Consider the following 25,915-nt stretch of genomic DNA (forward strand, 5'->3'; position numbering starts at 1 on the left):
ACATAGGCCTATCGTCTATAATAAAAAGTGCTTAAAACAAAAGAAAGTAGGCTAAGTTAATTTTTGAGTGCTACACTGAAGTGTGAACATTTGTAAACATTCTTGCCATTATACCAGAGATATAATGACGCAGGTAAAAAAATAATGATAAAAAGATTTAAAAAAACAAAGAGACACATTTCAATCTGAAGTGGTGTTACAAAATAACCGTGCGTTAATAGTCCCGTCATTACGGTAGCGCTGTAGAAGCCACGCCTCTCCTGTGTAATCCTCCATGGACGATGAGGAGCCCCTCTCCGCTCTCCATCATCATCTGCAGAAAAATGCGAGCGGGGAACGGTAACAAAATGTCAACTCGAGCTGCTCTCCCCCACTCGCAGACATGAGCGGAGTCCTCTCTGCCTCCTGCAGCCGCAACAAGTCGCCCTCACCATGCGGATCCACTGCAAAGTAGTTGTGATCGCCGTGTGTTTCGGAGTTTTCCTACTTTTGTACTTTTTGGGGGGCAACGCCGCGGACGATCCGCTGTTGAAAGAAGTTGTAGATGAGGTAGATGAGGAGGACAGCAGCAAGTCTTTCCCCACGTCGCCCCCCAAGCTTCTCGGACGCGATGTTGCGTCAAAGTTTGTCAGGAAATCATCCGCAGGAGTCGGCGGCGTGCGTGCGGAGGAGCCTCTCAGGGGACGGAAAGAGGGGAAAGCGATCAATAGAGGTGCCAGCGTGAATGCAAAGAGGTGAGGGGAGTTTCTTTCTTTCAGCCTTTTTCCTCCACGCCTTATCCCTTTTTTTTCTTTTTCTTTTTTTGCTCAGACAAAAGCATCGTTAACTACTTGGCACTGGCTGATTCTCATCTTTGCCGTGGCCGGGAAGTTAAAAGAGTGAGTGTGTCAGCGTTTAATCGCGCTTTGAAGCAGACGTGCTCCCTCCATCAAACTGCCTACATTGTGCTCAAGGACGCTGGCTTCCACAATAGCCCTAATCTGTCAAGGGACACTTAAACATGCATATGGGCTCGCATCTTGCTTGGCTGCATTTTTATAACCATTATTTCCTCATCATTTATTGAACTGTGAATCACACTGTTGCAATCAGAGGGGGTGACTGCTGAAATGTGAGTAGAGAGACTGAGAGCATGACTAATGTGATTAGGTGCAAATGTTGACAGTGTTTCCAGAGGACATCAGACAACAGCACAACAGAATGATAAATCATTACCTGACCTCTAAATCTTGATCATTTGACCCCTGGTGCTCTCTGCCTTTTTATGAGCCAACTCTCAGCTGTTTAAAAAAGAAGGGCGGGGGGCAAAGGTCACCTTGAAAGACATAAATGGCAATTATTCATGGTTACAAATGTGCCCAGAGTGGTTATGGCTGCTTGTTAAACAGTTTGACTGGAAATGACACAGAACGGAAACCCATCCTGTTGACTTTTCTCCCGTCAAACTCACTAACAAAACACTCGTTACGTAGGAGTGACAAGATTGTCAGCTGTGATTTCCCTTTTCTGTCATTAAAGGCAGGCTGCTCTCTGACAGATGATCTGATTAAGTCACCATCTCCTCAAAGATTTAGACAAAGGGTAGAGTTTTTTTCAGGTGCTATTTCGGTCCAAGGGATGGGAGCATGTTATTGTATCTTCCAGGTTTCCAGTTCCAGCTTCACACATCCCCTTGTGTTTTTTTTTTCTCCTGGGTTGAATGCCAGTGATGCCACAACCGCCATGTTGTGTGCTTGTGGAGAGAGATACCCACTCCACAAAACCAGGCAATAATATGTATTCTACTCCAAAGCCAGACTGAAGGTTGAGGACACTGTTCGCTAGATAAAAGCCATCAAGGCGTTCCACTGAGAAAGGACCTTTACATCCTCCCACAAACCACACTCCTCCATGTGTGCTCAGCACTGATAAGGCGGATGGGGGTTGGAGGGGGTCATTCGTTGCTGTTTGGGGAAAAAAAGAAAAGAAAACATGAACAGGTTTGGAAAATGCTCAGAGCTGACTGCATGTTTGCCTTCAAAAACTTTCTCCTCTTAAAAGCATTACCTTATCAGATGTGTTTTTTTTGTGTGTGTGTGTGTGTGATGTTCGGTGTCGTTTTCTGGTGGTTAGCAGACAAACCTGGGCTCTATGGTCAACACCAGTGCTCTGATAGTTGTATCACAGGGAAGACGAGGATACGTGTTCAAATAAAGAGCTGATTTTGTGAGTTTTAGGGCAGATGTTTTCGCTGTTGTTTCTCACATCCGCTAGTGTCGACACTGTGGTGGTCATCTGTGAATCTGGGCGCTGGACAGATTTCCTGTGCAGCATGCTAATAGACAAACATCCCTGTTTTTCCTAATCATATCATTTCCTCTTGACACATCACACTACTTCCTGTGGCTAAAAATAGAAAATAGAGCTCCAGCAAACGTGTCGGAGACAAATGATCCGTCAATTAGTCAAGCGGTTTATGAAAGTATCATCTGAAAAAATATTAACGATTAATTAAAAACTGTCTCTGGTCCCAGATTCTCCATGTGAGGTTTTGCTTACATAGAGATTTTGCTTTCTCTATTTTGTATCATTTCAAACTCAATATTTTTGGATAATCTTGATCAGCATATTATTCAGTATCAACATAATGACAGTGTTTCTTAGTTGTGTAATGTTAATTGCTGGCAAATTGTCGGTATGTATCATAAAGCCGTGATGTTCTTATCTGTAAGATTCACATTCCTCCTCTCTTTATTGCCTTCAGCATGTGTGTCAAACACACCATAATACAGACATATCTGCAGTATTCGATGCTGTTGATGTTTTGTATTGAAACAAATCCCTTGGCCTGTCACTTCAAATATAGCTAAGCAGCATTCCTTGCAGTAAAAGAAGTCATACTCTCGCAGGGGCATTATGCATAGCTATAAAAATGTCATCTTGCATGAGTGAACACTATCTCTGCTCGCAGTTTGAAATCTCCCTTCGTGCCTGTGTAGCCTGACCTGGCTGGAGAGGGTGTGCTTGTGTGAGCCACATCAGGAGCAGAAGTATTTGTCTCTTACATTGGATGAGTAGCTTTTAAATTACTGGTGAATGAGTCACGGAGGGCGTGGAGGGAGAAGCCATGCAGAAATGTTTGAAAGACCTCCGCTGGGATAAAAGCCAACATTGCTGAGGAGCAAGATTTGGAAGCCAGAGCATAGCAAGTGTCAGATCATGCCTCAAAATGCTAAAAGGTTTTCCGGGAAGCACTGAAGATAACAGCGAGTGATCCAGTAAATGCTGAAGGAATTTGTTTTTCAGTTTAGTTGTGTTCAGCAAATCAAGAGAAACTCCAACTTCAGCATTGAGGTCATCCATCATGTAATTATATTTGGTTTTTCTGTGTTAGGTTATTTTTGGAAATGACAGAGTTTTGGGATGATGCACCAACACAGCAACCAACAGATGTCAGCTCGGTGCTATGATTAATCGGGAGAATTTTTAACACACTTTTCACATTGATTTATCGAACAATGATCAATGACTTAAAAGCATAGTTGGAAGACTAATCATTGTGGAACGGTTATTAGTCATGAACATTGTGTGTCTTAAATTCTGGACTATTAGATCACATGGCGCTGGTGCTGTGAGGTTCACAGTAGTCTGATGCAAGTTTTTGCACATTTGGAGCTTGTTTGATGAGCTGGCACAACAGACCGATGCAAATGTGAAGGAACACTGAAGTGTGGCCCCAATCTCATAAAGGGCTTCTCTTAAAGATTTATAGCAAAAACGTGGGAAAGCTGCTGTATGGGAGAAGAAAGCAGGGAAAGCAGAACACAACTGTCTAACTCATGTGCAGCATGTGTCATTTTCCCATGCATCCCTGTTCTTCTCATCTATGGGTTATTTAACAAGGTGTGACTTCTGAAGGGCAGAGGAAGTAATGGGGCGAGGGGGGTTGCACAGACCAATGAGTGAAACCTCAACAACGATCGGTGTGCACTCAACAGATTGTCCAAAAGCCGTGCGTAGTTGCACAGCTGCAGAGGTTTGCAGGTTTGCATGCATTTGGTAAGGAGCATGTGCAGGAACCATACATCTGCCCTTGGGATTTATTAGGCTAATGCAGCTGTAATTATTGGGTTTACAAGGTGTAATAAACTTAAGAGAGTTAGGTATCAGGCCATCGTTTAGCTCAGCGGGTAGAGCAGGCACGCCATATGCAGAGGCTATAGTTCTTCTCGCTGCAGCGGACCCGGTTCGATTCCACGAGCCCTTTGCTGCAAGTCATTCCCCTTCTCTCTGTCTCCCCATTTCCTGTCTCTCTACAGCCGTCCTAGGCATACAAGCCCAAAAAACACTTAAAGAAATTGAGAGAGAGTTAAGTATTGACCTAAATAAGTTCCAAAGAACAGGTTGGGCAGAAGAACCTGTGTATCATAACACCTTTGATATCGTCTGATATCCAAGACACTGGTCGATGAGTCGATGATTAGATCTTTTTGTTATGTATTTCAGTAATGTGAATGTTACTTTATTCGAAACATGCCTATAAAATTCAATCAGGTTCTTTCAGCACATCTTGGGTGAATTATGATTTGGACCCGATATCACACGTTTGCTTGAGGTGATTCAGCAAGAAATCCCGATGATTGCAATTTGCAAGTCATGTAATGGGTCGACTGAGATAAAAAACAAATACAAAAAAAAACGTTTGATGTTTGATTCATTTGGCTGCAGCCGCCTCGTCGACTGTTGATTCGCATATGATCTGCAGTCAGTTTGGAGAAGGATCTGTAGGTTTTTTTTCTTTGTCACACAGTCTGACATTTTAAGGTTGTTATGAAGAGCTGAATTTTGTTTGCACCCACCTAGAGATGAAAGGCGTAATGGCAAACATGTTCAATTTAAAGGCTCTGCTATCCACTGGGCCAAACCAAAGCGAGCAGCCAAAGCAATGACACAGTTATATGCCTTCAAGGTTCCCTTTGGTCTCGTTTTAAGTCTGCCTCTTTCTTTCCTGTGCATGTACTTTTTTTTCCTCTTCGACATTATCTATTCTCTCTCCTTCCGTGATTTCAAAGCATTAGCTGTGGTGTTTTGTAGGCAGAGGGCTCCTCTTATGCTCACTCTGCAGCCAGTAATGAATTCAGTCCTTTTGTACCTCGTCTGTGCTTTTTTGACTGTTTCCAGATGTGGGGAAGGCTGCCATGACACTAAACATCATGTGCGCAGGCCATGCTTTATGCAACAAAGAAAATAGTTTGGTTTTTTGTTTTGTTTTGTCGTCCAATTTCATGCAGATATCGTTTCAAGGGCTTTTATTTTGCATGACTAAGTGCAACATAATTACACTTGTGTAGGGAGATATGGATTGCATTTTTCTGCCGGAAAATAAAAAAATTGCGTGTTCAACAACCTTGACAGAGCATCAGCCTTTGAAGCGTGGCAGACAGATTTCTCAGCACCTTCTCATTCATCCTAATCTGCGGTTCATCATTGTCCCGTAGCCATGCAGAAAACGAAGTGTCACGCTTGGAGACAGCCCTGTACCCCACCTGTCAAATTTCACTCCTCTCTTCTTCCCATCCGTTTTATGGTAGACCCTTTGCCTCCTAAGGGCTCAAAGGAAATCCATGCCTTTATAGAATGGCGCAGTCTTTCGATGTAAAACCGTTTGCCTTCTACTGTTCTCTCAGAAAACATTCCCTGCTCTGTGTTTTTTTTTTGTGTGTGTGCCAGTCTTCTCTTCCTATAGGCTATAATTTCTTTTTTTATCTTGACTTGAACATGTTTTATTATAAGCAGCCCCATGTAGTTTCTGCATGTACACATAGGGGACAAGGAGATGATATTGGCCGTAGCTTGAGGCTCCACCGTTGTACAAATGTTTCCTCGTCGTAGCGGGAGATGCTCTGCACTGCTGAGTGTGTTTTAACTCTACACAGCAGCACAATGTCTGCAGAGAGCGAGTTTTAAACATCACATAAAAGACCTCCTTGCCTTTTGAGCATGGAAGAACAAAGTCCAGTGGGAACTTCCAGCGCTGCAGAGAAGAAGTATTTGTGTGTCTATGTGTGTGCGTGTGGAGGAAGTGTTGAAGACAATGCAAAGGCACAGATGTCGTGCCCTTCGGAGAAATCCTTGACATGGCGCCATGTCTATCTGACAGCAGGGTGAATGTGGTATTTTCTTCAGACGTTCTTTCCTCTGTCTAGATCCACATTTTTGAGTCCTGCGCCGTTGACATATTCACGAAATGACGGGCCATTACTGCTCAGCGGTGACATGTTGGCAGGTGAGGAGGGAGACAGCTCGCATGTGCTGCTCTGCTCTGAGACAACATGCATTCAGCCGCCGAGGGAAGTGTAGCTGATGGATAGATTTGCTCAGTATGTGATGCAATACAACCCAATCTGTGTTTACCCAGTGTTAATATTTGTTCCACAATGAATCAGAATTAATTTTGTGAATTGTCTTGAGAAAGGCTGATCTGAATTCATTATACTGCAAGACACTGGTCAGATTCTTGATAAAGTATCTCATGTCATTAAAGCAAGACTGTGCAAACTAACATTTTTTGATTTCATATTTCAAGGCAACAAACAAGACTGTTCAACTCTATAAATTAGGGATGCACCAATGCATCATTGGTATCAGCCAATATTTGCCTCAGTGGCCAATGTGTTATGTCTCGTGGCATATTGTGCTGACTCAGAGGAGAAGCCTGTTTTTTTTTTCTCTCTCTCTTTTTTGGAGGGACGTGACTCTGCCGAGACACCAGAGGGCACGTGTCTGTTCAATTTTTTTAACGTTAAGTGAGTGAAAATGTCATATTTTTTGTGAGTAATGAAGATTTTTTGGTTTCCTTTACACAAAAGAGGAATTGACCACAAGAGAAAAAAACATTGGTACCACCAGCATCGGCCATCAGCCAAAGAGTTATTTAAAACGTCAGTGTCGGCCCAGAATTTCACAATCGGTTCATCACTACTATAAATAAATGGGTGATGCAAGCTAAGCCCATTCACCCAGTTATCTGAATAATAATCACATGGTGTTGAAATGCTGTTGCACAGGCTTTTTCACCATAGTATCATATAGTGGGAAATGCTTAATTGCTATAGCACAAAAAATGATATCATGCAAGAGCGTATAATAGTGTCCAAATAAATATGAAATGTTGGTGTCAACATTCAAAGTTACGTTTTGGTCAAACTTACTATGGACGTTTGTTTCAAATTGCACCATATGCCTCAGTGCTTTAATATCCAATGTATATTTTGGCTTGGCTGTTAGTCCACTACATCTGTTGTGGGGTACAAATTGCTCTTCAGCAGTTCTGCAGCACTTGAGCCAATTTGGAAGCGACGAGTGAGGGGAACGAGGTTTGTGTAATAAGTGATTGTCAGCGGGTCCAAACCCCGTCCGCATCCCCCACACACGGCCTTGGCCCATTTAGATCTGACAGCGCCGTGGGGTGGAGGCCAGAACTGCACATCCTGCTGCACATCATTTGCTTGATTAATGGAGCTCATTTTGCCCTTATTGTTACGTTGCACTGAAAAAGATGACATACCACTGTAAAAGTCGTCAGGTTAATTACTTTTTTCCACCTTAATTTAGCAGTGAAGCAGCTCCTATGGGGTAAGGCCTTGCTCAAGGGCACCACCTCAGTGGGCTTTTCGGGGGTTGGATAAGTGCTGCTGCTCTTTCATTTTTCTATGCTTAACTGTCTGTATTCTGTTTTCTTTTGTGCTTAACGGTCCGTTCACTTTTCATCCTTTTGTCTTTTCATGTCTTTTCTAGTAAACCACGGAGTAATGTGGCCCGACCTGTGATCAAGCGCACCCGGGCTGAGGAGGTCATGCATTTGGCCGTGGTGGCTTGTGGGAACCGTCTGGATGAGACCCTCACCATGGTCAAATCGGCCGTCCTGTTCAGCCTCAAGAAGATCAAGTTTCACATTTTTGCTGAGGACCCCTTGGCCCCAAAGTTCGAAGAACGGGTAAGACGCTTTGAGTTTCCTGACACCTGAATGTATGCAGTGCGCTTTTTTTTTTTTTTTTTAACAAATGGTACAAAATCATTCCTGGCACGGCTAAACACACAGTTTATTTTATGTATACACCTCTCTAAAGGATGCTGTGATTTCTCTTTTAATGCAGCACATATTAAACATTCCCCCTCTCTTTTGTAATGGATTACATCAAGATCAGAGCACTTTCAACTCTGCCTCTCTGACTCCCTCTGGTACAGTCATAACCCTTTTATCTCAGGGCTGCAGTGTAATATATCACCAAGACACCCTGCTTTTTCTCCAGTAGCGTATATCACTTCAAAGTCACCTTTACAAAGGTTGCTTGGCATGTTTTTGATTAGTTCCACTGATAGTGTAAGGAACAGTCTATTAAAACTAGAAAATTTCCTCTCGGGAAATTTTGAATGGGCCACGGGAGCTACTGCGGGTTGTGCCATCTCTGTCAACATGGGAATCAAACCCACGATCTTAAGGTCAAGACAGAGCTGATCAGACAGACACATGATCATCTTTCTATAAGCACTGATATGGAGGAGCTGTAACCACATTAGGTTAACTGTGTGTGTGTGTGTGTGTGTGTGTGTGTGTGTGTGTGTGTGTGTGTGTGTGTGTGTGTGTGTGAGTGTGACTGTAATCACATGAAGCTGGCTCTAGAGTCTGTGTGTGTGTGTCTGTGTGTGACTGACTTGACACATAGTTAGTTAGTAGCTGCATCCTGTGTCAGTCTGATTTAGCTGTGTCTCTGTTTATAAACATTTAAACGAGCGCCAGGTGGATTGTTTATGAAGTTAACGAGCTCTGGCCTGAGGATCAAAGAGGTTACCACGGCGATAGGGGCCCCCGCAGGCTGAGACAGACAGAAACGTGGAGAAAAAGAGCCATTTTCTGCCTCTGCACTGGCCTCACAATTAGGTTTAGCATGACAAAACGGTAACTCCTATCAGAACAAAACACAGATCAACGTTGCTCTAAGGACTTACTGAAAATGTTGGTACGATTTGGTGTTTCTACAGTAAATATTTTGGCGACGCTGGCAGTTTTAAAACATCAGGCCGTTCTGCTTCTCTCAGAAAATATTTATATTGGAGTCAATGAGGAGCAGAGACAGACGTGGCCGCACTTAGAGGCTCAGAGTTTAAATTCTGTAAGTCTCTCTGATATTTTGAGCAGATGATAAGAGAGATAACAAGTTTGTCTTACAAATTCTGAAAAAATTATGTGTGTAGAGTGTAAATTGTGGCCGGGCCGAGTTTGGAAAGAGAAAAAATCTGGAGTTTTTCTGGCATCTCTCCCACTCTAACCGATGATGTCACGCACTCTGACACGAACATTCCATGCAATACACACCCATTATAATCTCATAATTTCTCCAAAAATGATCATGGTCATTGATCAGGGATTGATCAAAAACTATATGACCTATCAAAACGTGGAGTAATACGACAATACACAAGACTTGTGTCTACTGTTTAAAGTTTAAATGGAGTCTCTAGGTGAAAGTATGCCTGAGCAGTAGACGTTTGTTAAACTCCAATGATTGGTCTTTTTCGCTCTTTTTTTTTCGCCCGTCCCATTGATTTACATGCAAAATTTTGCGTAGTTTTTCGCGACTTACGTCGCGAAAAATTCGTACACTGTTGAGAAAAGTAATAGCATACCGATCCCGATCAGACCGCACGTTTTGATATATAATTTGGCCTGCAACTCTTCGAGTTGCAGGACTAGTAGCGAATCGAAAATCGTCCGGAAGAGGAAGGAGAACTAGAAAATTTCCTCTCGGGAAATTTTGAATGGGCCACGGGAGCTACTGCGGGTTGTGCCATCTCTGTCAACATGGGAATCAAACCCACGATCTTAAGGTCAAGACAGAGCTGAACAGACAGACACATGATCATCTTTCTATAAGCACTGATATGGAGGAGCTGTAATCACATTATGTGTGTGTGTGTGTGTGTGTGTGTGTGTGTGTGTGTGTGTGTGTGTGTGTGTGTGTGTGTGTGTGTGTGTGTGTGTGTGTGTGTCTCACATGAAGTTACCTGTGTGTGTTAGAGTGTGGGAGAGGAGTGCGCGCTTCCGCGCGCATTTGTATGTTACCTGTGTGTTTTGATGTGTGTGTAACTGTAATCACATGAAGCTGGCTCTAGAGTCTGTGTGTGTGTGTGTGACTGACTTGACACATAGTTAGTTAGTAGCTGCATCCTGTGTCAGTCTGATTTAGCTGTGTCTCTGTTTATAAACATTTAAACGAGCGCCAGGTGGATTGTTTATGAAGTTAACAAGCTCTGGCCTGGTTACCACAGCAACTCCAGGTGGTTACCATGGCGATAGGGGCCCCCGCAGGCTGAGACAGACAGAAACGTGGAGAAAAAGAGCCATTTTCTGCCTCTGCATCGGTCTCACATTTAGGCTTAGCATGACAAAACGGTAACTCCTATCAGAACAAAACACAGATCAACGTTGCTCTAAGGACTTACTGAAAATTTTGGTACGATTTGGTGTTTCTACAGTAAATATTTTGGCGACGCTGGCAGTTTTAAAACATCAGGCCGTTCTGCTTCTCTCAGAAAATATTTGTATTGGACTCAATGAGGAGCAGAGACAGACGTGGCCGCACTTAGAGGCTCAGAGTTTAAATTCTGTAAGTCTCTCTGATATTTTGAGCAGATGATGAGTGACAGGACAAGTTTGTCTTACAAATTCTGAAAAAATTATGTGTGTAGAGTGTAAATTGTGGCCGGGCCGAGTTTGGAAAGAGAAAAAATCTGGAGTTTTTCTGGCATCTCTCCCACTCTAACCGACGATGTCACGCACTCTGACACGAACATTCCGTGCAATACACACCCATTATAATCTCATAATTTCTCCAAAAATGATCATGGTCATTGAACAGGGATTGATCAAAAACTATATGACCGATCAAAACGTGGAGTAATACGACAATACACAAGACTTGTGTCTACTGTTTAAAGTTTAAATGGAGTCTCTAGGTGAAAGTATGCCTGAGCAGTAGACGTTTGTTAAACTCCAATGATTGGTCTTTTTCGCTCTTTTTTTCCCGCCCGTCCCATTGACTTACATGCAAAATTTTGCGCAGTTTTTCGCGACTTACGTCGCGAAAAATTCGTACACTGTTGAAAAAAGTAATAGCATAGCGATCCCGATCAAGACGCACGTTTTGATATATAATATGTCCTGCAACTCTTCGAGTTGCAGGACTAGTCGTGAATCGAAAAAGCGTCCGGAAGATGAAAAATAATAAAAACTAGAAAAAGCATTTCCAAGAATGGAAATGGTGTGACTGCTGATAGCAACTGAACGCTGTTGCAGAATTAGCAAATAGTGCAAGCAGTGATCACCATACAAATGTTTGACCAAGGTCGGAATCGAACCCACAACCTCATTGTCATTAGACTTCCACTCTGCCTCTAGGCCACAGTGCACACACAGTTGCAGAGACTGTTGTCTGTTAATGATCTGCACACTGTCAACATCAAGAAAGCTTGAGAGTCAAGCTTGAATGACTTAGAATGAAAATTTCTGTGAATTTCAGGCTGAGAGCAGCAGTTTCAACATGAAGCAAGTTATCAGAAGTCAACAGATGACGACTGGGAAAATAATTCACTATAATTGTTGTTGAGGCAAGATTTGAACCAGCAACCTTCAGGTCTCCAGACCAGCAAGCTAACCACTAGGCTACAGACAGAGACAGTATGTGAGGGGTAAAGAAAACCTTTGATACAATGAGCTTTATACTATGAGGAATCAAAGACTGTCCAATGACAGCTGAATAATTGGAATCAAAAGTCAAGCAATGATGTGAAATGACTAAGGCAGGAATCGAACCCATGACCATATGATCACTAAACCTTTACTCTGCCACTCAGCTACAGAGAGCACACTGCTTTCAAGACTGTTGTCATTCATTGTAATGTGATGATGTGCTGCAAACTGGTATGAGTAACTAGAAAAAGCATTTCCAAGAATGGAAATGGTGTGACTGCTGATAGCAACTGAACGCTGTTGCAGAATTAGCAAATAGTGCAAGCAGTGATCACCATACAAATGTTTGACCAAGGTCGGAATCGAACCCACAACCTCATTGTCATTAGACTTCCACTCTGCCTCTAGGCCACAGTGCACACACAGTTGCAGAGACTGTTGTCTGTTAATGATCTGCACACTGTCAACATCAAGAAAGCTTGAGAGTCAAGCTTGAATGACTTAGAATGAAAATTTCTGTGAATTTCAGGCTGAGAGCAGCAGTTTCAACATGAAGCAAGTTATCAGAAGTCAACAGATGACGACTGGGAAAATAATTCACTATAATTGTTGTTGAGGCAAGATTTGAACCAGCAACCTTCAGGTCTCCAGACCAGCAAGCTAACCACTAGGCTACAGACAGAGACAGTATGTGAGGGGTAAAGAAAACCTTTGATACAATGAGCTTTATACTATGAGGAATCAAAGACTGTCCAATGACAGCTGAATAATTGGAATCAAAAGTCAAGCAATGATGTGAAATGACTAAGGCAGGAATCGAACCCATGACCATATGATCACTAAACCTTTACTCTGCCACTCAGCTACAGAGAGCACACTGCTTTCAAGACTGTTGTCATTCATTGTAATGTGATGATGTGCTGCAAACTGGTATGAGTAACTAGAAAAAGCATTTCCAAGAATGGAAATGGTGTGACTGCTGATAGCAACTGAACGCTGTTGCAGAATTAGCAAATAGTGCAAGCAGTGATCACCATACAAATGTTTGACCAAGGTCGGAATCGAACCCACAACCTCATTGTCATTAGACTTCCACTCTGCCTCTAGGCCACAGTGCACACACAGTTGCAGAGACTGTTGTCTGTTAATGATCTGCACACTGTCAACATCAAGAAAGCTTGAGAGTCAAGCTTGAATGACTTAGAATGAAAATTTCTGTGAATTTCAGGCTGAGAGCAGCAGTTTCAACATGAAGCAAGTTATCAGAAGTCAACAGAGGACAACTGGGAAAATAATTCACTATAATTGTTGTTGAGGCAAGATTTGAACCAGCAACCTTCAGGTCTCCAGACCAGCAAGCTAACCACTAGGCTACAGACAGAGACAGTATGTGAGGGGTAAAGAAAACCTTTGATACAATGAGCTTTATACTATGAGGAATCAAAGACTGTCCAATGACAGCTGAATAATTGGAATCAAAAGTGAAGCAATGATGTGAAATGACTAAGGCAGGAATCGAACCCATGACCATATGATCACTACACCTTTACTCTGCCACTCGGCTACAGAGAGCACACTGCTTTCAAGACTGTTGTCATTCATTGTAATGTGATGATGTGCTGCAAACTGGTATGAGTAATCAAGGAGATAACAAACACCTGTGACCAATTGAAGGCGGGGGAGGAGAGCAGAATTCAACATAACATAACAAGAGTTCTTCCCTTGGATTCGAACCAGTGACCTTAGGGTTGGGAAGCGGCCACCCTAACCCCTACACTACAGTGGAGTTGTCAAGAAGACTGTTGTCTGTTAATGATCTGCACACTGTCAACATCTAAAAAGTTAAATATTTTAAAAAGTATAAAGAGTTAAAAAGAGAAAAGTAATGCCAATAAAGTCCAGAAAAAGCTGCACGTTTTGATATATGAATTGTTGAAATAGCACAAAGTATGAAGGACTAGAAGAAGACCGTAAAAAGGCGGAAGAAAATGGCCAAACAGAAGAACAATAGTGTGACTGCTCAGCAGTCACACTAATGAAGGAGATAACAAACACCTGTGACCAATTGAAGGCGGGGGAGGAGAGCAGAATTCAACATAACATAACAAGAGTTCTTCCCTTGGATTCGAACCAGTGACCTTAGGGTTGGGAAGCGGCCACCCTAACCCCTACACTACAGTGGAGTTGCCAAGAAGACTGTTGTCTGTTAATGATCAGCACACTGTCAACATCTAAAAAGTTAAATATTTTAAAAAGTATAAAGAGTTAAAAAGAGAAAAGTAATGCCAATAAAGTCCAGAAAAAGCTGCACGTTTTGATATATGAATTGTTGAAATAGCACAAAGTATGAAGGACTAGAAGAAGACCGTAAAAAGGCGGAAGAAAATGGCCAAACAGAAGAACAATAGTGTGACTGCTCAGCAGTCACACTAACTAGGAAAAAATCCACACAATAACAGTAGTGCCCGGGCTTCGCCCGGGCACTGGTCCCTGCAGCTATTTCATAGCTGTTGGGACCAGTGCCCGGTGCGATTGCCCGTGGCCCTAACTAGAAAAAGCATTTCCAAGAATGGAAATGGTGTGACTGCTGATAGCAACTGAACGCTGTTGCAGAATTAGCAAATAGTGCAAGCAGTGATCACCATACAATTGTTTGACCAAGGTCGGAATCGAACCCACAACCTCATTGTCATTAGACTTCCACTCTGCCTCTAGGCCACAGTGCACACACAGTTGCAGAGACTGTTGTCTGTTAATGATCTGCACACTGTCAACATCAAGAAAGCTTAAGAGTCAAGCTTGAATGACTTAGAATGAAAATTTCTGTGAATTTCAGGCTGAGAGCAGCAGTTTCAACATGAAGCAAGTTATCAGAAGTCAACAGATGACGACTGGGAAAATAATTCACTATAATTGTTGTTGAGGCAAGATTTGAACCAGCAACCTTCAGGTCTCCAGACCAGCAAGCTAACCACTAGGCTACAGACAAAGACAGTATGTGAGGGGTAAAGAAAACCTTTGATACAATGAGCTTTATACTATGAGGAATCAAAGACTGTCCAATGACAGCTGAATAATTGGAATCAAAAGTCAAGCAATGATGTGAAATGACTAAGGCAGGAATCGAACCCATGACCATATGATCACTAAACCTTTACTCTGCCACTCGGCTACAGAGAGCACACTGCTTTCAAGACTGTTGTCATTCATTGTAATGTGATGATGTGCTGCAAACTGGTATGAGTAATCAAGGAGATAACAAACACCTGTGACCAATTGAAGGCGGGGGAGGAGAGCAGAATTCAACATAACATAATGTTCTTCCCTTGGATTCGAACCAGTGACCTTAGAGTTGGGAAGCGGCCACCCTAACCCCTACACTACAGTGGAGTTGTCAAGAAGACTGTTGTCTGTTAATGATCTGCACACTGTCAACATCTAAAAAGTTAAATATTTTAAAAAGTATAAAGAGTTAAAAAGAGAAAAGTAATGCCAATAAAGTCCAGAAAAAGCTGCACGTTTTGATATATGAATTGTTGAAATAGCACAAAGTATGAAGGACTAGAAGAAGACCGTAAAAAGGCGGAAGAAAATGGCCAAACAGAAGAACAATAGTGTGACTGCTCAGCAGTCACACTAACTAGAAAAAGCATTTCCAAGAATGGAAATGGTGTGACTGCTGATAGCAACTGAACGCTGTTGCAGAATTAGCAAATAGTGCAAGCAGTGATCACCATACAAATTTTTTACCAAGGTCGGAATCGAACCCACAACCTCATGGTCATTAGACTTCCACTCTGCCTCTAGGGCACGGTGCACACACAGTTAACACCAAGAAAGCTTGAGAGTCAAGCTTGAATGACTTAGAATGAAAATTTCTGTGAATTTCAGGCTGAGAGCAGCAGTTTCAACATGAAGCAAGTTATCAGAAGTCAACAGAGGACAACTGGGAAAATAATGCACTATAATTGTTGTTGAGGCAAGATTTGAACCAGCAACCTTCAGGTCTCCAGACCAGCAAGCTAACCACTAGGCTACAGACAGAGACAGTACATGAGGGGTAAAGAAAACCTTTGATAAGAGGATCACTGGCTTCTGCTTAAAAAAAAAAGTAAGGAATCGTGGCAGAAAAAGTTAAATATTTTAAAAAGTATAAATAGTTAAAAAGAGAAAAGTAATGCCGATAAAGTTAAAAAAAAGCTGCACGTTTTGATATATGAATTGTTGAAATAGCACAACACCTAACACACTAACCATATGGCCACAGAGAACCTGAGTTACAATGAGCTTTATACTATGAGGAATCAAAGACTGTCCAATGACAGCTGAATAATTGGAATCAAAAGTCAAGCAATGATGTGAAATGACTGAGGCAGGAATCGAACCCATGACCATATGATCACTAAACCTTTACTCTGCCACTCGGCTACAGAGAGCACACTGCTTTCAAAACTGTTGTCATTCATTGTAATGTGATGATGTGCTGCAAACTGGTATGAGTAATCAAGGAGATAACAAACACCTTTAACCAATTGAAGGCGGTGGAGGAGAGCAGAATTCAACATAACATAACAAGAGTTCTTCCCTTGGATTCGAACCAGTGACCTTGGGGTTGGGAAGCAGCCACCCTACCCCCTACACTACAGTGGAGTTGTGGTGAAGAGAGGTTGAGACTTTGATGAATGTGAGATTTTTCAATGATGCTTAAAATAAAGAGAAATGAGTATAAATTAGCCACACCAAGTAAGAAGAGGACTTTTTTGTGACCTGTGACTATTTTTTGGTGAATTAAAATGAATTAAAAAGCACTTAACAGCAAGTTACAAAGTTGAGCTCCTTCTCCTGCTGATGTGAAAAAAATACATTGAGCTGAATGAGAGCAGAGAGCTCCCTGGCTGCATTTAAAAAATATTTAAAATTATTATCTAAGTCTCTTTGCATTTTTGACCAGAATTTTAGCCAGAAGACAAGTGTGGCTACAAAACTGGAGAAAATAATTTGTCTAGAGTTTAATTTGTGGCCGTGCTGACAGTTTAGCCAGAAAAACTCTAGAATGTTTTTTTGCCTCTATCCACTCTGACACCACTCTGGCTCTGCTCGTTAGACGCAATACACACCCATTATAAAGCTGAAAAAAATCAGAAAAAGTTAAATATTTTAAAAAGTATAAAGAGTTAAAAAGAGAAAAGTAATGCCAATAAAGTCCAGAAAAAGCTGCACGTTTTGATATATGAATTGTTGAAATAGCACAAAGTATGAAGGACTAGAAGAAGACCGTAAAAAGGCGGAAGAAAATGGCCAAACAGAAGAACAATAGTGTGACTGCTCAGCAGTCACACTAATAACTAGGAAAAAATCCACACAATAACAGTAGTGCCCGGGCTTCGCCCGGGCACTGGTCCCTGCAGCTATTTCATAGCTGTTGGGACCAGTGCCCGGTGCGATTGCCCGTGGCCCTAATTACTCCAATTAACAGACCTCAAACAGCACCTAAAAGCGCCTTAAACAGCTTTAAATCCAAACCCTAAACCTGTGAGCTTGCCGCCGTGTTTTGTAAATTATTGCCATATGTAGAAAATCCCCTCATGGAGGACGTGGAGTCGTGGTAGTCAAGGCCCTAGATAATGTAGCACATGTGCTGGGGTTTGTACAGCAAGGAGCTTATGTAGAAACACAGTGTTAAGAGACATGGTGTGTGTGTGTGTGTGTGTGTGTGTGTTTTTTAGAGAGGTCGCTCACAATCTCTTTTGATCACTCATCCTCGTCAGCATCATCCCTGCCAAATGCTTGCAGCGCTCTCACTCTTTCCAGGGCCAAACTGTTAAATGATGATTACAGAGGGACTCGGTGTCTAACAGGTTAGATAACACGGACCTCCAGCCTTACACCATGGACTTTAAGAGGGTGCCTTGCCTTGTTTAGACTATTAGTTTCTTAATAAAACAACAGCTGGCAGCTGCGTAGCCTCAACGCAGAAACAGCACCACGAGACATGACTTCATTGTTTTAAATGGCCGGCTCTACCAACTATTCTATGTTGACAACTGTGCGAAAAGAGCAGGAGAGAGGTTAGCTTTCAGAATAATGATTGTTTATGATGGCATTTTCCCCCCGTGCTCAGCCTCTTAACAAGTCCATTAGACACTTCCTCTTTTATAAAGTGTGATATGTTGCTTTACTTCCAGCTGAAGCAGTGGCCTCGCCCCGTTGCGGCCAAGTTCCAGTACAACATCTACCCCATCACCTTCTCTGTGGGGAACGCTGACGAGTGGAAGAAACTCTTCAAGCCCTGCGCCGCTCAGAGACTCTTTCTCCCTGTAAGGCCTGCAGCACTTATCTCCCCTCATATCCTCAGACACCATGTATAATGTGATTAACCAGCATTTAGAAAAAAAAATGTCATTAATCCATTTCATTTTCTACTCAAACAGCGTTTTCCCACCCTTTTTATTTTACCCAACGTATGATTATGATTAATTACTAGCGTGGTGATTGATGATTTCACACCATCTTTTTTGCAGCACTTACTTAACAAATAAGCAGTCTCCAGAGGTTTAACCCAGTAATTGCATCAAGTGAAGGTTGTGCCTGACTATTGATTTTCCTCTTCTGCTGGCGTCGGTTGAAATAGCAGCCAGCTTACTTACCATGTAATGAACATATTGCAGGTCAGACAGATCCATAGGTTGTTTTCTCTCTCTGTTGCTGCAAGGCGATCAATGAGCATTTACTATTCACTTTATTAGCAACGCCTCCTGCTACTAAGCATCACCACAATACCCTGAATTATTTAATGGATGGGCTGTTCTATCTTGATTCAGTACCATCAGGTACTTAATCAATATTTGGGCATTTGATGCTGACATATTTTTCATAACTTGAAGCGCAGCCAGTTAAACAGGCTCTGCTTTTAGTTGTCTCCCCACAATGGAGAATGACTTTCTTGGAACTAAATCACTGCATCATTTTTTTCTAAGTAGCAGGAAAGTGCAACCAGATGCTCAATCACTGTATTTTATTTTCTCTTGAAATAAAGCAAATATATAGCTCAGAAATAGTTTCACTTCAACCCTTGTTCTGAGTCAGGAAAGAATCGTAAAGAACGTGAAGGTATCGAGCAGAGAGGGAGAGAGCAGAGCCTCTTCTGAAGGACGCAGCTGGCACCACAGATCTGTTCAGTGGGGTGGAAACTCTTGAGTCGGTTTTATTTGCTCACTTTGCTCCACTCTGTCGACTTCTGACTGTAACACGAATGTCATTGCATGTAAACCTAATATTAGAACCACTTTTTCCTTTACTGTTTGCCTCATGACTCCACTCTGTTCCCAATAAACAGGGCATTAAAATGGTCACGACATCCAGAGATTGTTAACTTCAGTGGATTTTTTTTTCCTGGATCAATAAAGGTTAAGTAAGAATAAATAAAATGGTGTTGGCCTCTCAATTGGAACATTTCAAAACTCTCTATTTATCAAACACGGTAGAGCCAGGCAGTTATTGGTAACTTTTGCTGCATAGCTAACATTAACATTACCGGTTGATTACTTACAGTACCAGTCTAGAGGGAAGTGATTTCAGCATCAAACTGTATTCCTTTACTCACCAAGAGCTGTCTCAAGCAGTGCAAAGCAACTCCAATATTAACTCATGTTGGTTTGCATGCTTACAAACCGGCCTTGGCCTGCATCAACACTTTCTCATTGTTGCCTCCAGTCTGCCTAAAAGACTAAATACCTTCAGATTATATTGTTACCAAGAGAGCCTGGCCTTGAACAATGAAGATTTCTGTTGAAAAGAATCATTTCTTGTCGCTAGCACACAAATACTGACACTGAGCACTACCCAGTTGCTCTCCAATTACTGACCATACAGTATGTGGTAAACATGTTCTATACTCCTTATCCTATATGGTGAGGATGACTTTGTCAGAAATGTAAAGTAAACTGTTAAAGTTTCTCAACTTTGAAAACTGTCTCCATGTCTACGAAAAGTAAGACATATTTTGTCTTTACCAGACTCTTAGTGTAATTTATCTGCCTTGCACTAACAGCGAAATTCATCAGTGGATACTGGAAGCAATTATCAGCGTCAGTGTTTGATGATGTGTGAGTCTAAGTTGCTCTTCTGCCGACCACCTCTGTCTCAATACTGACTCTTTATCAGAAACTGCAGACACAGTAATGGGAAAAAACCCCAGGTCATCAAATCTCTCTGAAATACTGGAACTGGGGCAATTGAATAATTACACTCTTCCACACTATAATTTTAGTTGCTAGAACAACCCAATTCTGCAAACAGGGAGGCATAGTGAGACACTGTCAGAGAAATAATTTACTGTTTTTTCCAATCAGTTTTGTTTGATTTTAAAAAAAAAACACTTTATTAATTAAAGATTGTTGAGTTTTAAGTAATTTTCTTCATCAGCTATTTCATTAATTAACTAATCTTTGAGGGTTTACTTATAAATTCCCATTGTACTTCCAGGTCATCCTGAAAGATGTGGACTCCTTACTCTATGTGGACACAGACGTCCTGTTCCTGAGGCCCATGGATGACATGTGGAGTCTTCTGAAGTCCTTCAACAGCACCCAGCTTGCAGCTATGGCTCCCGAGCACGAGGTCCCCAAGATTGGCTGGTACAGCCGCTTTGCACGTCACCCTTTCTACGGGGTCACGGGGGTCAACTCTGGAGTGATGCTGATGAATCTCACAAGAATCCGCAGCACGTTGTTCAAAGTAAGGTCAAATCGTCGCCATCATATTTCTCTACACACTCTGAGAGGTTGAAAGCTAAAGTGAGCTGTGGTGTCTCTTTTGCATTCTGAAAGGTTTGTTTGAGTTGAAGTCACAGGCTGAGCGCTCTGAGTGGGCTGTGATTGAAGCTCTCTGATTACCATGCTAGCATCACAGACTTCTGCCCTCAGAACTCAATTTAGCAGCTCTCCACTTCTTAATACCGCCAGCAGATTGGAAATGGAAGCTGGAATGTAAATGTGCTCCTCCTTTGAAGAAGGAAAAAAATGGCTGCTTGAGCTGTTTGTGAGTGTGTGAGTTTTTGATCATTGCTGTTGGTATTTCAGAACAGTATGATCTCCAATGGCCTGTCGTGGGAGGATCTTCTACATCCACTCTATCAGAAATACAAGAACCACATCACCTGGGGAGACCAGGACCTCCTCAACATTATCTTCCATTACAATCCAGGTACAGCCCCTTTTTTAGTAGTGTTTTCATGTCACCTACAGTTATCATAGGATGTATTACTATCACACTGAAAACACATTATGTAATAGCATAACACAAGCATAGTGAAAGGCATAACCAACACATCACAGTGTATATGAATGTAATTCAAAATATTGGTTAACTCAGTATCTGTGCATTCACATAAAATGTGTCTTATTTCACTGTAGACATACAAGTCTACCTTGTGAATGTTGATCAGTAAACACATGAGGATGTGGCTATAGGCAACAGCAGACTTGAGCAGCAGCCTGGGTTCCAGCTGCAGCGGCCAGATGTGGGCATTAAGGGCTCAGAGCCATCAGCGGAGCTGGCATCGCTGGTGTTTGCTTGACAACACAGCAGAGTGGAGTGTTTGTTTTACATGCCGAGGCTCTCTCTCCAGAGGGATAGTCATATTAGTCCGTACTGTAAGCATCGCTCTGACGTGTTTTTGCTTTCTACCACAACCAAGGGAAAATATCTGAAGACTTCAGATCTCTTCAGATCAGGATTTGAATCAATGTAAAGGGAATCAAACGGAGCTGGTTTCTTAAATCGTGTCCCATGCTAGATCATCAGCTCATTGAACTGTATCATACAGTATACTGTTAGACTGTTTTCAAATGAACCGACAAATCAAATCAACCACATACTGTATGTGCATCCATGCTATTGTTTAATTAAATGTTCACACATAACAGCATGTTCACATTCCCGTCTCCCAGCTGCAGTACAGTCACCAGCAGCCACTGAGCCGCTGCACTACAGCAGCTGGAGGTTGATTTCTTTGCTCAAGGGCAGTATAAACAGTTTACAGTGTTTGTAGATGTCCTGCTCATGGTCTTTGTTTGGTGTAGGTACATACAGAGATTGAAGAAACAATTCAATCTTTGCACTGGCAGACTATAATGTAGATATCATATAGAATGATGCAGTTCTCCTGACTACATAACTCCTAAATTTTCCATTCACTTTATTTTGTTGCTATTACATTGTTCTCATTGTTAATGTGCAGGACACAAACTGCTGGAACAGCACTGCAGGAATATGTTTTGTTATCCACTGTACACCCGTTACTGTGAGCATCGCACACTCATTGAACACTCATTTATCACTGAACCATCAGGTACACTATATATTTAAAATCCCATCAGTCTGATGATCATGTATGTGTGTGTTATGCCTGTGTGTGGCCAGTCAGAAAACTTAAGTCAGAGAAAGTCTGTGGAGCACCTATTGCAGTATTTACACAGCGTGAAGGACTTTAATTTGACTGAATAGGGTGGTACTGTAAAAAATATACATCTCTCCATATTAATACATCTGTTATCGGACAGCATATCCTCCCACTGCTGGTTGTGTAGTGGCCATAGATTCGGCTTCATGTTTTGTGTTCTCCACAGTCATTTGTTTTCTATAGAATCATTATATCATACATATGCAGTCTAGTTTGGATGGTGGTACTAGGTGAAATGTAGGTTCTCTTTTTCTTTCAAACCTCTGTTTCATGAGGAGACATTCAATATTTTTTTATCGAGACTCTTCTCTGTGAACTGGAGAATTACTTTTATCACACTCTATTAACCACTGTCCTCAATTTGTCCTCCTTGCAGTCGCGGAGTTGAAGTGCATGAGTCACAGTGTGTGTGTTTCTTTTTTTCCAGAGAGCCTCTTCATCTTTCCCTGCCAGTGGAACTACAGGCCTGATCACTGTATGTATGGGAGTAACTGTAAAACGGCTGAAGAGGAGGGCGTGTCCATCCTTCACGGCAACCGTGGAGTGTATCATGACGACAAGCAGCCGGCCTTTAAAGTAGTATATGATGCGATACGTGAGGTGAGTAGTCCAGGGGGGTACCCACTTCTACCTGCCACAATGTGGTACTGATGCATAGCGCCCTCTGTTGAAATCCCACTCCCAGTGCAAGATGGTTGATGTACGTATGTGTGTCAATGAACACTTTATTATGAACCCCATTCTGATGTTAAGACAGGGATCTGGTTGCTCTCAAAACAGCCTCATGTTTTCATGACATGGAAATACTTGTGGCAGATCAGGTCCATGTTGACATGACTGCTCTTATCTAATCTACTCTCCTTTACGTCTTTAATGTCTTTGAACCTTCTTGGAATATTTCAGGAATACCTGGTGGGAATTTTCTCAGATTTCATACAAATGCTCACTTGGACCTGAGGTTGAATTGACAGAGGTGTCAGACTCATTTTAGTTCAGAGGCCACAGCAGCGCAATTCGATGTTGAGTGGGCTGGACCAGTAAAATAATGGCATGATAACCTATAAATAAAAAGAACTTTGAATTCCCTTTGTTTTAGTACATGATTAATATGTTTACACTTACAAAACACATTATAAACAACCTGAAATCTTTTGATGAAAATATGTGCAGTTTCAACAATATTATGCCTCTTCTGTCTTCAATGTAATTTTCACACTTCACAACGGATTGGACCCTCTGTCGGGCAGGTTTTGGCCCACTGGCCGCACATTTGACGCCCCTGGATTAGAACAAAAGTCAAAGACACTGTGACCTCATATTTACAGCCATAACAAAATAATTTTAACACGAATTATGACAACATTTCACACAATCATGTAATAGGACAAAAATATGAAATTGTGACATTTTATATACAAAAGGTCAAAAGGTCAGCTTCACCATGGCATCATAATATTCTGCAAATGCATTTAATATCGTCTGAGTTCTTAAGTCTTTACTATTATGTTATTTGCGTCAGACCGACATAGATGAAAGCAGCAAAGAAGCACATTTCCCAAAATGTTGAACTGTTCCTTTAAATACATCACATTGCAAAAAGAGCAGCTTTGAATATTTTCTCTCATGCTAGTTGCATTAAACAATCTGGGTCAGTTTTTAAATTTAGAATTTGTTTTCTCCGGCAGCAGAGTCAGTTCCCCCTGCACTGTTGAGATAAGCCTCTTAAAGATGAGCTGTGTCGTAATTTATGATTAATAGAGAACCCACCCTACCCTAACCCGAACCCTGCTGACGAGTTTTGTAAATACCATTTAGTCTGTGATAGCTCTGGGACCAGAACTGATGCACAGTAATGTCTCTGTCTCTGCAGTTTCCCTTTGAGGACAACATGTTCCAGTCGCTCTTCTACCCCATCCAGACCAAGTTCCTGGACACAGTCAACACCCTGTGTGGCCGGATTCCTCAAGTCTTTCTCAAGCAGATAGAAAAGACCATGAAGAAGATGTTTGAAGAGAAAGTGGTCCGACACGCCAAACCGCACAAATAACTGATGGAGGAAGAGGACTCTGTCTGACAACACTAAGGACTCTCTTGCTGTGCACAATGTGTCAAACCAGCATCTTCCAGATAGAACTGGCGGCTCGACAAATGCAGTCTGTTGACTACATGACACTTCCTGGAAATATGGTCTAAATGACATTATGTTTCTCAAGTGATGGTATAAGTAACAAGCCTATGTATACACAGAAGCATACAGTGCTGGTCAGTGGTGCCATAGAGTAGGTTTGCCTTATTGCCATCTTACAACTTTCACATCCCCTCATGTAGGTGGTGATGAAATGTATGAGAATGTTGGAAAACTACATGGAAAAAAGACTGCATGGACCCTTTTTTGTCGAGAATAATTAAAGCATCAGCTCTTCATCTCAAGCGTAAAAGCGAAATTGAGGACATGTTCTTTTTCCAACCATGATTTTAACAAAATTATGTACTTTATTTTTCCTGATGGACATGGTATTCACTAAACAAAGTCAATTTTGGACTTTTGGAAAGCATCATAAACCACTCCTTTAAAAACATGTGAATGTTTTATCAGCAAATAACTTGAAATGTGAGCCTGAGTGAGACGATTTGTTGTTGTTGTTGTGAGTTATTGGTCTGTTCTACAGTTGCCAAATGCCACTGACAGTATTACGTAAATACAGTACAACAGAGGGAATATGGACTTCTATGTTACACACCAAATGTTGAAATGCACTTTCAGAATGATATTAGGACTGGATGGGTATTTGTACACATGTCCACATAAGATGCTACACTGAGTAAAACATCACCAAAAGTGCTAGTGTTTTTTTTTTAAAGGTGACATACTACATGCTACAGCTGATTATGTGCCATATAAATATTCACGTCATTCAATGTTTACTATTGAGTGATATAGGCATGTGTGTGTTTGAGAGGATATCTTAGTTTGTAATATAATGTATGTTATGTTGTGAGCAAATGAATTGAATGTTTTAGCAACATTACTTTAAATGTGGTTTGATTGTCGAAACATATCAAATCTTTCAAACTGGAAACTGAAATGGCTGTACAGTCATCACGTGTTTCTAAATAAAACAATGCAATGTACAGAGTCTGATTGAGCCTCATTTGAAAGTACAATTGGACGCCACTGCATGCACTTTGTAGGAATGGTAACTTGTGAAACAATTCAAATGGATGAAATGTATTTCTCTGAAACTGCAACTGCAATGTGGTACAAAGTCCTCCCATTCTACTCATTTAGGATTTCAAACAAATGTCATCTGTTGAAACCACTTTCAGTTGTTTCATCTATAAAATTACCTTTTATATAGTAGTAGTTTTTTGACATGGAAAGATGAGAGGAATTAGTGTAGGCTGAATGTGTAGCATTATTATTGTGTATTTACAGGATTAAGCTTAAAACTATTATACTGGTATAAAGGGCTACAAGTACATTTTTCATCTACTTGCGCATGTGCAACCAGTTAATTTGCGGTTGCTTTTAAATCTGGAATCTGTCATTACAGGTGGCAGGCCAAGGTGTAGGAGGATTTAAAAAAAGGATGTGAATACCGGTTTTTGCTTTGCAAGTTTATTTGTGTCCCTAAATTTTGCACTCCTAAGATTTTAAGGGCCAATGTACTCTTACACTTAGTCTGGAGCCCTGGTATAATTCACATATTTCGTATGTTTTATGT

At 41.5% G+C, this 25,915-nt stretch overlaps 1 protein-coding gene across 1 annotated transcript; it reads left to right on the forward strand.

Annotated features, from left to right (window-relative positions):
* The first annotated feature begins 357 nt into the window (after positions 1-357).
* Positions 358-25,221, forward strand: gxylt2 (glucoside xylosyltransferase 2). Its single transcript, XM_083972523.1, has 7 exons — positions 358-734; positions 7,777-7,975; positions 17,914-18,045; positions 20,213-20,464; positions 20,809-20,932; positions 22,618-22,790; positions 24,061-25,221. The coding sequence occupies exons 1-7, from the start codon at positions 433-435 to the stop codon at positions 24,235-24,237; spliced, it is 1,359 nt and encodes a 452-aa protein (XP_083828649.1). The 5' UTR covers positions 358-432; the 3' UTR covers positions 24,238-25,221.
* Positions 25,222-25,915: the final 694 nt, after the last annotated feature.

Source organism: Trachurus trachurus, assembly GCF_905171665.1.
Source record: "Trachurus trachurus genome assembly, chromosome: 5".
NCBI classification, from domain to species: Eukaryota; Metazoa; Chordata; class Actinopteri; order Carangiformes; family Carangidae; genus Trachurus; species Trachurus trachurus.